Source organism: Suricata suricatta, chromosome 8 (genome assembly GCF_006229205.1).
Source record: "Suricata suricatta isolate VVHF042 chromosome 8, meerkat_22Aug2017_6uvM2_HiC, whole genome shotgun sequence".
In the NCBI taxonomy this organism is placed as follows: domain Eukaryota; kingdom Metazoa; phylum Chordata; class Mammalia; order Carnivora; family Herpestidae; genus Suricata; species Suricata suricatta.
The window spans coordinates 71,756,419-71,772,015 of record NC_043707.1 but is presented as its reverse complement, the minus strand read 5'-3'; the positions used below and the strand labels follow the sequence as shown (position 1 = coordinate 71,772,015).

The 15,597-nt window shown below is 35.1% G+C and overlaps 1 protein-coding gene across 4 annotated transcripts in view; it reads right to left on the bottom strand.

Annotated features, from left to right (window-relative positions):
• COL24A1 (collagen type XXIV alpha 1 chain) overlaps positions 1 to 15,597 on the bottom strand; it is a 475,258-nt gene that overhangs the window by 246,082 nt on the left and 213,579 nt on the right. For all 4 annotated transcript variants that reach the window (XM_029948854.1, XM_029948855.1, XM_029948856.1 and 1 more), the window contains 6 exons: positions 14,203 to 14,247; positions 8,122 to 8,175; positions 8,001 to 8,045; positions 7,698 to 7,751; positions 7,382 to 7,435; positions 2,389 to 2,442 (listed from right to left, as the gene is read on the bottom strand). In XM_029948854.1, coding sequence (XP_029804714.1) covers positions 2,389 to 2,442; positions 7,382 to 7,435; positions 7,698 to 7,751; positions 8,001 to 8,045; positions 8,122 to 8,175; positions 14,203 to 14,247 — 306 coding nt within the window. The remainder of the gene's footprint in view (positions 1 to 2,388; positions 2,443 to 7,381; positions 7,436 to 7,697; positions 7,752 to 8,000; positions 8,046 to 8,121; positions 8,176 to 14,202; positions 14,248 to 15,597) is intronic.

Genomic DNA, 15,597 nt, shown 5'->3' with positions numbered 1-15,597 from the left:
AGTGATGGTCATGGAGGAGAGCACTTGTGGGGAAGAGCACGGGGTATTAAATGAAAACCAACTTGATAGTATACTATAAATTTTTAAAAAACCTTATCTGAGAAAAGTCATCTACTGTGCAGGTAGAAATTTTCAGGCTTGATACAATATTAAACAAACTATTGTAAATTCTTGGCCTGCAATTCTATCAAAAGCCTAATGTTGAGAAGGATTTGGATAAAAGTGTCGCCTCTTATACTACTGCCTATACATTAGAGCCTTATGATTGAAAAAAGTATGATCTTTAGATTAGGCCCCTTTCCCAAAACAACCCTGAACCGATTATGAGAACACAGGTTACATCTTTGGCTCAATGAAAACATTTAATGCAGGAGAGCAGGAGGAATGGGTACAGTCTGACAAGGTCGGAGCTCAGGACTTTGTATTAGCAGGGCAGAAATCAAGACAATGATGCAATGTTTTGAGTGATGATTGCAAATCATTAAATCTCAAAGGCAACATAAAAGAATCATCTTTGAAAGACCAAATAATAAGTGAAAATATGGCCATGTATCCTTTAACCTAGCTTTAGAAAGAGAAGAAAATGATCCCAAACCATGCTGATTATAAGGCAGTGACAAAGTCCTTCTTAGCATGCAAATTATCTGTAACTAATGTTACAATAGAAGAATCCACGTTCAGGGCACCTGGGTGGCTCAGTCAGTTAAGTGTCCAACTTCAGCTCAGATCATGATCTCACAGTTCGTGAGTTCAAGTCAGGCTCTGTGTTGATGGCTCAGAGCATGGAGCCTATTTCAGATTCTGTGTGTGTGTGTGTGTGTGTGTGTGTGTGTGTGTGTGTGTGTGTGTGTGTGTGTGTCTGCCCCTCCTCGCTCGCACTCTGTGTGTCTCTCTCTCAAAAATGAATGAACATTTAAAAAAAATGTACAAAGAGGTGCCTGGGTGGCTCAGTCAGTTAAGCATCTGACTTTGGGTCAGGTCACAATGTCACAGATCCTGTGTTCAAGCCTTGTATCAGGCTCTGTGCTTACAGCTTCTGTGCTGACAGCTCAGAGCCTGGATCCGGCTTCAGATTCGATGTCTCCCTCTCTGCCCCTCCCCTGCTCATGCTCTGTCTGTCTCTCTCAAAAATAAATAAACATTTAAAAAAGTTAAAAAAAAAGAACAACCCATGTTCATAATAAATCATCTCTAAGGCTAGTAAAAGATAAATTAGGTCTGTATCCTCAGTATCAGAAAACAGGTAAGTAGAATTCATTCCAGGAAAGTTTCATGAAAAGTTATTCAAAGCACACAGGTTCATAAAAGAGAGAAAGTTATAGTAACATGTTAATTACTATTTTAAATATCTGTTAATAATTACTTCAGTTACTAAAAACAATTTCTTTCTTTCCAGAATGATGACATCAATATACTGCTGTATTTTATCTTCTACTATGTCCCTATTAATAAAACTAGGTACAATGTAGATTTTTAGATTTTTGAACTACCAATATCCAATGTTTTTTAAAATTAGACAATAAGTAGTGATAGATATTTGCTGTAGAAATTACCCAACTCTGAAAGAGAGCTGCAGGGTAAGAAGTAGATTTTATGGTTTACAAACAGAGGGAGAAAGCATCAGTAGAATGTTATTTCTAGAAATTCTGCCTACTACTCTGATACTTATTGCTCTGATTTATTTATTCTGAAGCCAAATTTATTTTCTCAGCTTTATCACTCCATCTATGACTCTGAATTAGATGTATATGTGTATGTATATGTGTATATATTATTTTGGGCTTATATTTCTGAATTAGAGTGAGCTTCCAGAAGCTTTGTCTCCATGTGGTATATATATTTGACTCATAAAATGATTTTTAAAATCCTCAAATGTTTCATCTAAGAACTTTCTGTTGTATGTGAACCTGCAGAACAAAAAAGACATTCCAGATCAAACATTCAGCCGAAGTCAAATTTTCAAAGAATAAACAAGTGAGTTTGGTATATGTACTATAGACTTAATTGTATTCATTCTGGAATATGAGATCCGAATGATATATGCATATAGCAAAAAGTAGAAGCATTTTGTATTAAAAATTCTGTGGAGTTTATCCTTAAATTTGATTTCAAACCCCAAGTATGTGTATTAGGAGCTATTGTGCAAGACAAATAAATCAGCTGTGATCTAATAAGGACTATAATGTAGCTAATGCCTTTCTAGTTCCTTGGGATAACTGTTGCATACTTTCTGACACAGGAGAAAAAAACTTAATACAAACTATTTACAAAGATGTAACTTTAAAGAAAAACTTTCTTAAGCCCATTGTTTAAAAACATGCTTTGCAATCAAGTTTAATTTCTTTTAACTTTTGTTTCAAATTTATTATTTTCCAACCAACATTTTACCTCTGGTCCTGGAGGGCCACATGGTCCTTGAGGTCCTGGGTCACCCATTTGGCCCTAAAGTGGGGTGAGATTCAGAGTATAAGCATTAACATAATAAATACAATTTAAAATGGAGACAGACATATGGTAAGCAAACAGAACTCAGTGTATTATGCCACAGAGTACTATAATGATTTTTAGCAAACAGGACTCAATATATAAACAAAGTTGCAACTACCATTCAGAAAGACTTAATTTGTAACCATCATCACTGTGGAAAACTTTTAAAAGGTGTATGGATGTAATATATATTTACTCCTAAGTGCTAGAGATACAAACAAATTACTGAATTAAGTGCTCAAATCAAGAAGAAAGTTATATGTGTATGTGTGTGTCACCCAGAGATAAGATAATAAAGTTTGACTCAACAAGGTAGGGGACTCTAGATGAGGAGCTACTTCCATAAATAACTAGAGTCCTGAAACTATCCCTAAAAATTCCTCTCTCCTTTGATACTACAAGGGGCCTAATTTAGCAATCAAGGATTACGTGAATTTAAATCCTTGTTGCGTTATCTCTATTAGCCTCAGTTTTCTCACTAATAAAATAAGAGTAATAATGCTAACAGTATTAATATTGTTACAGAGTCATTGTGAGGATTAGAGCCAATATATGTAAAGTTCTTAGCACAGTGTCTGGCACATAGAAAGTACTCATTAAATGTTAACCAATTCTAATACCATTAATTATTGCCTTCATGTCCTCTCTCCTCTCCTGGATGATACCTATAATTCCTAGATTGTTTCAATCATTATATTAAAATGCTGATGATTTGTTTTCAATATATCTGAAGCCATTTTCTGACACTTGGATTAACGAAGTGCAATCAGGGCCAGGAAGGAGATTTAGAGGAGAGACAAGTGACTATAAAGCCTGAAACTAGAGAGGGCTGGTGATGTTCTCAAGAGATGGAAATATAGAACTAGGGGAAGGGAGGGGGGCAGGGGCAGTAGTCTGATACCCTTGTTTTCATAAGAGAAACTGTTGAATTCATTATTTCAGTCACATTAAATTTCTATTCAAGATTCAGATTTAACTTAAAAGACCTCATATTACATAAAATCACAAGATATGATATGCATTTATTCACATCTCAAGAAGTAAAGCACAGTTTTGCATAAGCACTAAATCCATTCTCATACAGCGCTTAGTTAGTTAGATACCCGGGTATCTGGACATAAAACAGTACACAATAAAACTACTGCATTCAAATATAGAGAAAATCAGTAGTATTCATAGAATTTCATTTAAGCTCTCCTAAATAGGCAAAATCATCATCCATCATAATCAGTATCTAGAGGAGGCTTACATTATTAAAATGGCAAGTACCTCTTTTAAAGAGATAAAGACGGAACTCTCACTGGAGACCTCTGGTGGCAAAAACCGAACCAGAGGCTAAATTGACAAGCTTTGAGGGAAACCACATACCTACTAGGCCTTTGCTTTCAGAAAACTTAACAACCAGGTATTTAAAAACACACATTTTAGAATAATTTCATTCATTCTTCAGAATAAATCTTCATTTTGAAAAACTTCAACTGAAGGTCCCCTTAAATGTTAAATCTCTTTTATAAAAACTGTGCTTTCAAGTAAGTTTTATTTTTTTTTACTGTTTTAACATCTTTATTTTTTTTAATATAACACAATTTATTTTTTTAACATATGCAATTATTTTCCATCATTTACAATACAAGATTACAATGACACTCCAAACAGAAAAGCAAAGTAAAAAAATCAAAACCCCAACTTCTATTTCATGTACTTAGACTTATACAGAAATTAGAAGGTTAAGTAACAACTAGTTAATCACCTAATTTCACAGCTATCTGAAGTGGCAATCGTTATATAGCAGCTTATCTATGATACGTTCAAGATACAGGATATAATTTATTACTTGCCCATAAGCTACAACACAGCCTGCTTAATACCTTTCCTTAAATTCCACCTCTACACTACAATATACTTGGACCTCAAGTACGTTTTAGACAAGGGAGTAATGATTAGGTACACCTCTATGATTGGCAGCACCTTCTAGTTAAAAATATGGAAAGGACATAATAATTGTCTTTGTTTTAAGGAAAGAATATTTCTTAACTTCTGATTGGTAGTTTTCTCCAGTTTTTAAATGCTTGTAGAGCAAAACCTTCTCTATTCCAAAAGGCAAAAAGCCTTCCAGATCAGGACATTTCTTCTTTTAGCTTGTAAATAGTCTTTCATGATATAACTTAGATTCATTTTGGGGAAAAAGTCACTAATGCCAGCATCTTAGATCACAGAAAACCAAACGTAGGAGATACAGACTAAAAAGGACATTCTCATCACTATGTAAACAAATGACTGAGGTAGGCACTAACTTGTAAACTTTCTTTTTAATATAACAGATTCAGTGTAAGCAATTTTTTATTCAACAGATGTCTTCTTCCATAACCAAGAAAAGTTTCCAGGTCAAACCCTACAGTTTTTGTCTATTAATAAGGTATAAACAAGTGATAAATAAAGTGAGAACCTAAAGATTCTCACAAATATTAATTCATAAGTTTCTATCCTATCTTCAGTCTGATATATAATTTTTCAAAGATTTGATAAAACAAACAAAAAATGGCTAAGTATCCCCTACCAAAGTAAACCCTGCTGACATTAAAAAATATGTATTTTACCAGAAGAATATAGAAAGGTACAAAATGAGCAATTAAAAAGCCTCACTCTTACAATGGTACGCTCCCAGCATCATTGCCCTAAGAAAACATGTAAGGTTGGTTCTGGTGATTTATTTTAGGGAAAAAATTATTAAGGGTTTTAAGACAGTGTGTTAAAGATGAAACAGGCTCTCTGCCTTTTCTTTATCTTAGACCAAAGAAATACTGGTAAACACTATCCCCAAGAGAAAACACTAAAGAGTCACAGATAGGTAAGGAACCTTACATACGATACAGTCTCTCTGTTTAAACAAGAAACTGGGTATCACAGTGGTTAAATGCCCTTGGTTAGAGCAAGTCAGGGCTGGGACTAAAATCTAAGTCTCTGTTTCTCTGACCAGCATATCCCACCCTGCCCAGCAATAAACATGTTACCAGTATAAACTGTACCAAAAAGTAAGGGGGGGGAGACTTTAAAAATGTTTATTTTGTTCTTTTAAGTTTTTTTAAATGTTTTTTTTTTTAATTTATTTTTGAGAGACAGAGTGAGACAGTGCAAGCAGGGGAGGGTCAAAGACAGAGGGAGACACAGAATCTAAAGCAAGCTCCAGGCTCTGAGCTAGCTGCCAGCACAGAGCCTGATGCAGGGCTTGAACCCACAAACCGTGAGATCATGACCTGAGCCGAAGCCAGCCACCTAACCGACTAGGCTACCCAGGCACCCCTAAAAATGTTTATTTTGTATAAGCCTGTAAAGCATAACAGAATATTGGTATCATTTATTACTTAATATTGTCCTTAGAAAATGTGTTGTCCAAGCTCCTTTGATGATGATCAAAAGTCAGAAAACCCTCACTTAATGAACAATTAAAATACAAGAAGGGTCTTACTTTGCCAACCATTGCAGATATTGTAAGTTCCTGTTATGTAGTTTAGAATCATACTTGAGAAACAGAGGCTTTTGGTTAGTTTCCTGACCTCACGTTCCTTATTTATCCACTTTAGAACGTCTAAGACTCAACTCCTGAGCACAAGTCTGGGTACGTGACTGACCAGGTTTACTGTGAATCTGGGGCAAAAGAACCCGGAAGAGCAAAGCTCACCACCAGCATGCCATTAGAAAAACAGATGCTGAACACTGTTCTGTGGGTCAACTAATTCTGAGAGATGTATATGAAATGCTTGCACTGTTAGAAGTCAGGTATATCAAGTACTGTAACTTAATGCTTTTTCCATCTGACAAAAAAATAAATGAGCCTGACATGGGAGGGTAGAGTTAGAGGGAACATGATTTGCTCAGGAAAACAATCATCTTTGTAAATGTACATTTTAATATTCTACTAATAAATTATAGTTTTCCATCTAACTTTTTCTATCTACAATCACCTTCATAGAGCTGTAAACAATATGAAAATCCTAAAATAATCTTAAAATGTTAAATTCTAAAACAGGGTGGCACAGTGGCTAAGTGCGTGAGCTCTGAAATTACCTAGGTTTTTCCAGGTGGCTACCAGCTAGGTATGGAAACATGGGCAAGTTATACAACTTTGTGTCTCAGTTTCCCTAATCTGTTAAATAAGAATAATAAAAGTACAAACTTTATATGATTTATGTAAAGATTAAATTAGAGGTATAGACTTTAGAATAGTGACTGGCACTTCGTAAACACTCAGTAAATCTTAGCTATAATAATTAATTTTTATGATTTTAATATACAGAAACATACTTTTAACTCATGTTTTAACCATTATTTAAATGATTTTAATTACTCAGTAATTTTAGTAGTATACTTTGTTGGGTTTCATGTAAACTACAAATAAAGTATCCTTTCTTTTCAACTAATTGATGCCCAAAGGTTAAAAAAAAAGACAAAGAACTAGAATATTTGTGCCCACAGAGTGTGACATACTATCTTTTCCTTACAATGTTTTTTGAATGAAATACATTGGAATGAAAAATCTTTGGAAAAATTAAAATAGTATTTAAGGTGTTTTATATTTTCTGTCTTAAACATCCAAGGTTTCCTTTAAATACTATCCATGATAGATCAACCAAGATCTCTAGGGCTCACAGAAATTTGGCTTGGCCTGGAATGGGAGGTGGTGGGAGGGGGTGGGAGGATGAGGTCCAATACTCTGTGGAATGTGGGCCGAAAACATCAAGGATTAGCTGTACCCTAAAAACTGAAGAGAAAAAATGCCAGACGGGTAGGCTTCTAGCCTACTTCTTATAGTCTACTAATACCATCCACTGTCAAGACTCCTGCTATGCCGTGCAGTTCGTTACTCATAAAGAGCAAAGCAAAAGTTCAAACCTACTGAAGGTCCTGGCTTTCCTCTCACTCCTGGCGGTCCTGGAGCACCAACAGCACCCTAAAAGAAGATAATATTAGAGGAAACATATGAGTTCTTCCACCACAAATGGCAGGTATGCCTCTACTTATGAACAACTTAAAAATTCATGGAATTAATCTTAAAAAAAATTGAGAAACAAGACATGTAAAGCCATATTGATACCATATCCTAATAAACTACACAGTTAAAATAATGATTATTCCTTTCTTTTTAAAGAATTTATACTTTTTCATGGACTTTTTTGTATTCTATAAACTTAATGGTAGAAAAAAAAAGTCACCTTGTCTCCAGGATACCCTGATTCTCCTGGCTCTCCTGCAATGCCTTGCTCACCCTAGGGGGCACAGTTTCATACAAAGACACTTAAGTGACACAAACATGGCAATATTAAAAGAAAGAACAAATTGTTTATGAAAGAATAGCTTCTTTATTTTTCTTACTTCTGAGAAAAATTGTATAACTGACAGTATAGATTCGATCCCATATATGAAAACAAAATATTTTATAAGCTGTGTTGACTGAAAAGAAAAAAAATAAATGTGGTAAGAAATTATCTCTATGATAATGTAAATATTTAAATCACCTTATCACCTTTGATTCCAGGTAGGCCCTTATTCCCGGAAAGACCCTTAAAAAAAAAAAGATATTTTGTGACATCGTAGAGAAATTAAAGGGACATACCCATTATGCAAATATAGACATACCATTGGGCCAGGAGTTCCAGAAGGTCCAACTGGTCCAACAGGGCCAGCACTGCCCTGAAAAGCAGTAAGACAGAAAGGCATCATTAAGCACCCACTAGGACTAGAAGAGAATATGGTAAACCTAATTAATTAGCCCAGAATAGTTTATCTCACTAAGTTCCCAGAAAGCATACCAATCTTGGAAACCTTAGTGAGGTCATCCTGCTCCCTGAAGCCTATTCATACTGGTCTAGTCCACAAGGATCACCCCTTTCCTTTAGCCCCCACAATGTCTAACGATCCATAACATTCATCTTGAAATATTCCTCCAAGAGACTAATATCTTGAAGATAAGGGAAAGATTTTAGTGCCATGTTCTCAGGATGTATTTGATAAATACTTCATTTGATCATCATATATTCTTAGTTCACCCATTTATTCAGGAGATATTTATGGGGCAGTTACTATGTTCCAGGCATTCTAATGATTTTATTTTGTGATCTGAAATTTGCAGCATGATAAAATTTACCATAATCTCAGGGATAAACTGAGTACTGAACGAGACTACTCTTTTGGGCTTCTCTCGTTCATTCATCAACACTCGTTGGGCACAACATGTACCAGACACTGTGGTAGTGTTGAGGAAACAAAGATGAAAAAGACATAGTCATCAGTGTCAAGGTTTTCAGTTTTGTGCTCCAATGCAAGATTTCTCAAAGACATAATCAACACTATCATTTCCTGTACGCAAGAGACTTAGAAAAATTCCTCAAATATAACATCTCAGAAGACAAAGGCCAGTAGCCATAATAAAGGTATTTGAAAGTAAAATTTGAAAAAAAATAGCTTAGGGATCACTTACAACTTTTGTGTCAATGACACCTTCATTTTTCTTCTTTCTCTCACTACCTCCCTGTGCCTGGCTTCTGTATCATCCTTCATCTTCAAAGAACATGTTGCTTTAAACCCCCTTCTATGGTTTCCAAATGTTAAGTAACTGTTAAAGGTATGTGTATGGCAGTGTTTAAAATGTTGCCCCTTTTAGTTATAATTCACATTTCTTAGGAAAGCATCTCACACCCTCGCTAACAGATTCCCACCAATTCCTCCAGTCTTAGCAACTTCCATTTGTCTGTACTCCTCCTTTATGTCTCCCTCCTCCAAAGCCCACATTCTAGCCACAATGGGCTGTTTTCCCTTCTCTGAACATGCTCTCTGCTCTCTCTTTTCACAGGCTCTGAGCCTTTGAAGATATAGTTACCAATATTGAAATGGTCCTCTACTGCAGTAGTGAATATGCTGCATTATACTTTCCCCCCCCCCTGTATTTCTAGTCTGAACATTCTATGAAAGCAGAAGCATGTTTTATTGATTTTTTATTTTCCAGTTTCAATGTAATAACTGATACACAACAGTTTTGAAATAAAGCATAGAATGAATTCTGAAAAACCTGTCAGAATAGCCAGAATAAAAAAGACAAGAAATAACAAGCAGTGGTGGGGATGTAAAGAAAAAGGAACCCTTGTTCACGGTGGCAGGAATGCAAATGGGTACAGCCACTGAGCAAAAGAGTATGAAGATTCCTCAAAAGTAGAATTACCATATGATCCAGAATTCCACTACTGGCATTTATCCAAAGAAAAGGAAAACATGAATTCATAAACATATATGCACTCTATGTTTATTGCAGCATTACTTACAAGAGCCAAGATATGGAAGCAACCCAAGGATACATCCATAGATGAATGGATAAAGAATGGAATATTAAAGAATGGATATATAATGGAATATTACTCATCCATTAAAAAAGCTGAGATCTTGCCACTTGCAACAACATGGATGGGCCTATAGGGTAAAATTCTAAGTAAAATAAAGAAAGTCAAATACCATATGATTTCACTCATTTGTGGGATCTAAAAGATAAAACAAATGAGTAAACAAAGAAAAAAAGATACAAACAAAAAACCAGCCTAAAATACAGATAACAAACTGGTGGTTGAAGAGGGGAGGTAGGTGGAGTAGATTGGCTGAAATAGATAAAAGGGATTAAGAGTACATTTATGATGAGCACCGAGTAATGTATAGAATTGTTGATTCATTAAATTGTACACTTGAAACTAATATAACATTCTGTCAATTATACTTCAGTCAAAAAAAAAATTAAAACAGCAATTTCTAGAGCTCTGTCTCCCAACATAAAAGAGCATGTCTAATAGTCTACACTAATATAATACACATTTCAGAATGGAAAATATGACATCTTTACTTTTGAGTGAGTCTATGAAATATAACTAAGATAAATTATTTCCAGCATGTTAAATCCCGAAATATATGAAACTATGAGAAGCAAAGAGTAATACTTTCCAACTTAATAAACAGATATGCAATAGTGATACATCCCTGACAAATTCTGTCAGTAGGAAACAATTGTTCTTATAATTACAGTGGCTAGTTTATGCAAAGTTCATGGCTTTAAAAATTAGGAGAGTTTCAAAAAATACAATAAACATTTATGTTTGGAAATTATGCAGCAATAATCTATGTAGGTATGGAAAAATATCTTATAAGCAAATAAACAAATACCTCTTTGTCATCCTGTTCTTTTTTCTATAGGTGATAGTATTTGTTTCAGTAGATATACCACTGCATAGTCTAGTATCTTCAGATGAATGTACTTTGTATGTACAATGTACTATCTTTTTAGTGACTCTAAAATAAATACCACAAAATAATAAGTGTTGAGAAATATCAAAGTACATGCATGTTAAAAAAGATTTAGCAAAATGGAGAATGAAAAAAAAGAAAATGGTATGGAACTCTCCAAGAAACATCGAACATTTCGAGGTACGTTACAAGCTGTGTGGAATATCCTAGTCTGGAAAAATTGTGGCTTTCTGAAAGCAACCCATGATGGCTAAGGGCAGTTTTCGGTGCCACAAGGATAATCTGAAGGCCTTCAGTGTGCCTGCCACACTCCTTCTCCATGAGAAGACAGAGCAGACAGGAGACATACTTCCTGCATGGCAGCAGAGCTGTCTGGGACTTAGCACCAAAGGGAGAAGAGCCTGCCACAGAACCAGAAATAATGAAGAACTTTCAAGTCAAAGTGAGTCAAAGAAATAAAGCTTTAGGATAGTTTCTTCATATAACACCAGCAGCCTCTAGCCACTTAGAGTTCAGATGAATGAGCACAGTGTAGGGAAGACTGTGCAACTACACCTACCCACACTTGCAGGTAATGATCGTTGTCACTAGTTAAGAAAGCAAATGACAACGACAACCAGTTGCAGGGGAAAAATCACTTAGAGAAAGCTGTATCATCTCTTGTCAGAAACTATACTTCCTGTACGGGAACAAGCAGATGTGGGCTTGCAGAAAGTCCAGGTGAGCAGACAAACTGTTGACTCTGAAATATAAAGGTTCTAGATCATCTGTTCCAAAGAGCTCCAAAACCTCAGCTCCTTCCCTTCCACTCCTATTCCCCCATACTTCTTAGGCTACACTCCTCCTACTCCTCTTTGCATTTCCCAAACATTGCATTTTTTTCACTTCTTTTGTACATTTAAGGATTCTTCTGCCTAAAGAGCCCTTTTCCTGTTTCTACTCCGTTCCACTCGAGCACAAACTTCAAGATATGGTTAAAACACATTTCTTCTGCGAAGACTCGTCTCTCAAGATAACATAAATTGCTCCTTTCTCAATGGCTTTTAGTCCATGATGGCAGTGATCATATTGTATGATATTGCTTATTTTACCTTCTATGCCACTAGATTATAATGTTGCTAAAAATGGAAATCTTGTTCGTAGGCCTAGCAAAAATCTAGGTCAGCATTTGATACTCACACTGTGTTGATTAAAAATTTAATAATACCTGCTTTATCTACTTTACCACACATTGAGGAACAAATGAGACATGTGTGTGGAGGTACTTTGAAAAGTATGAAGCACCATCCATATCAATGTAGAGATAAGGGTTACAAAGATGAGTGTTAGTGCCATCAGCCACTTTCTCTTCTGTAGGATCTCTTGCCATCTACCAAAGGATAAATTGAGATGGAAAGGACAAAAAACAAAAACAAAACAAAAACCCAAACCCAAACTCAAAAAAACTAACAAAACCAGTTATTTTTACTCAGCACTGTTATGTGTTGGAACTGTGCTAAGTCTTGGAACTGAACAATGAGTATGAGTTAAGTGTTAGGTGAAAACATAGAGGGAAGTGTTTCAGGTAGATAAACAAGTACAAAGGCCATATCATAGGAAGGCTACATGGCATCTGAGAATAAACAGTTTTGCTAGTGTACAAAGTATATTCCCAGGATGCAGATAAGAACCAAGATAGTCTAGACGTGCTAAGAATTTTGGTCTTAAACTCATCATAATAGCAGAAGCTTCTGAGCTAATCAACTGATAGATTAAATGAAGAATGGAGAAAGAGTATCTTTGGAATCCAACTCCCTTCCCGGCTTCCTTCCTCTCCCCATTGGTAAGGCCACTGACTACTTCCTACAGGTTTGATCCTATTCTATGTTCTGAGGGAAAAAAAATTAGTCCTTTGGATTCCACCTTCATATAGAGCTTCTCAGGAAGTCTAAAGAAATCTCTTAAGATAAATGGCACTCATTTTAAGGTGATAAAGTTTTAAGGAGACAGTGTAGCACACAGGTAGGATTTTGGACTTTGGATTTAGATCACCTGGCTTCAAATCTGGACCTAACACTTACACACTGAGTAGTCTTGGCCGGTTCTGAGAATCAAATGGCCTAACATTCTGACTAGTTCATGGAAAATACTAAACAAAAATGGGATGTTATTGCTGATTTTGTTATTGTTATACTAATATTATCAAGTAAAAGAAAAGTTTAAATGTCTTAATCAGGTTCTGTGACTCTTAATTCTATATTGTTGCCAGCCCCAAACTGCAAGTTAAAACTTATTACGCTGATTTTTACCATAGTTCCAATAACTGAATTCCTGATTTAGTCCTTTGGTCAAGTTGTCACCTTCTGCCTTGGGGCAATTAAGTTAGGAGAAAAAATTTTAATGTAGAGTCAGAAGACCTGTGTTCAAGTTCAAGCTAAAAATAATTGTGGCTGTAATCTTTGGCATAAAACTCTGGAGTCTTAATTACCTACTTTACATGGTAAAGCAAGCTCTAAATTGACTTTTAGGGAAAATCTTACCTCTGCTCATGGTCATTTCTTATTTTTATATGGATACACATAGTTTTACTTTTATTACATTACATTTCTTTACATTTCATAAAAGTATGTCACACTTGCCTTTAGCTCAACTGACTGTTAAAGTGCATGGTTCTAAATTTTTTATATAAAATATCTGCAATTTATATCCCTGTCATGAACCATAAGCTTGACTGACAGAAATATATCTATTAAGACACATTAGAGATAACAGTCTAATAGTAGTCTGTTTGCTTCAGTGAATAAAATTTATCAGGTAACTATCTGGAGTACATTGTTTTTGCCTCCCCAGAATTGCATTTACTAACCTGTACTTTGCCTATATCAGAAACTCCAATGAAACGCAGAGTTAAATTCACTAAATTAAACTGATTAAGTGGACAAGTAATATACTTACATTTTTAGTGTAATAAATAAATTGGGCATTAATATGCTTAGCAGCATTAATAAAGTACAACTATTACCTTTTGCTCAGGATGTTTCCTAACCATTTATTCAATTTTATTCTAAAAATAAAGTCTGTAGTTACCATACGCTATGATATGGTGCAGTATGCTATTTAGACCTGTCAGGATTTATTCCAGACCAGATGGTATGAAAGACTATTCAAAGGAAAGAAACACTTTTGAAGAAACTGGGTCTGAAGTTACCTATTAATGAGACAGACATAAATACACATGTACATATAAATCTGTAGAAATTTGTTATTTTAGGTTATCATAAAGTTTAGTTTTTTGATTCATACTACTCACCTAATTTGCATATTGGGTGGGAATATACATTTGCACAAGTCTCACATCCAACAATGACACCAAAACACCTCATTTTGCTAAAGATCTTAAAATGTATCTAACAAATATAAACATAATATTTTATAAGAATGATAATACTTGATACTCACTCTAAGCCCAGGAAATCCTGGAGGACCAATGCTACCTACAAGTCCCTATGAAAAGAAATGTGCAAAGGTGGTTAAATACAATTTCAGACTATGAAGAGTTATTTTCTAAAGACAAAAATTTGTAGAAAAAAATGTCAAATTTTACCCTCTTCTACACCTAACTTCTGATTCTTCCCTACTCTTCTGCATCCTCCTAAGAAGTGCAGATCTCTGGTAGAAGTTATGTTCTTCAAAAATGCCTTTGGCTCCATGCTTTTGGATGCCAGGACTTTCACCTAGCCCAGGATATAGATTGTTCTATGTCTTTTATGTATCTAATAAAGGATGTAAAACCCATAAGTAATAAGAATTATAGACATAACTAGCTTGTTCATTGTATAAAAGAATAGGTGGTTAGCATATAGTTAGAAGAACATTTTCAGATAGTTTAAAACAGTCTCCACTCGTGTAGTACAATATTTAAATTCTCTACACTTCAGTTTTCTCAAAAACAAACTAAGAATAACAACATTTGTTCTCACTACTGTAGCAATCACAGTGAAAACTGTCATAATGCCTAAAAGGTTTTGAAAAATTTCTCACAAATAGAAATTCCCAATACCATTAACTATGCATATAATAAATGAGATTTTAAATCAATATTAATTTTTCCAGTTGATTTGTGATGGCCTTTTGGACTCATCATTACAGTCCTTATGATAATTCCTAACCCACTCCATGTCAGTGCTACATCATTTACATGACGCAGAGTAAAAGGAGAACCCCCTCTTTTGCAAGATCTGTTTTGAAATTAAGGCACAGTATAAAATAGAATTATGAACAAATAAACTAAAATATCCAGTTTATTCTTCTATTTTAAAGATACTAAAGCCTAAAAATGCTCTTCAAGAAGCATTACATTTAAATATAGAGCAGATTTCAAAAAGAAACATTTTAAATATGGTAGAAGTCCAACCCTAACAAACTTCATATATATTAAATAAAATGACAAAAAATTAAATAAGATGGCTTCACAGTAGTTATACAACTACATAAATGGTATCAAAGAAAAAGTAGGGGCGCCGGGTGGCTCAGTTGGCTGTGTGTCCAACTTCAGCTCAGGTCATAATCTAGTGGTTCATGAGTTCAAGCCCTGCATTGGGCTCTGTGCTGACGATTCAGAGCCTGGAGGCTACTTCAGGTTCTGTGTTTCCCTCTCTCTTTCTCTGCCCCTTCCTTGCTCATGCTCTGTCTCTGTCTGTCTCTGTCTCTCAAAAATAAATAAACATTTAAAAAAGTAAATAATGTTTATTATTCATTCATTCATTCATTCATTCATTCTGAGAGAGACAGTGACAGTGTGAGTGTGGCAGGGGCAGAGAGAGAGGGAGAAAGAGAGAAAATCCCAAGCAGACT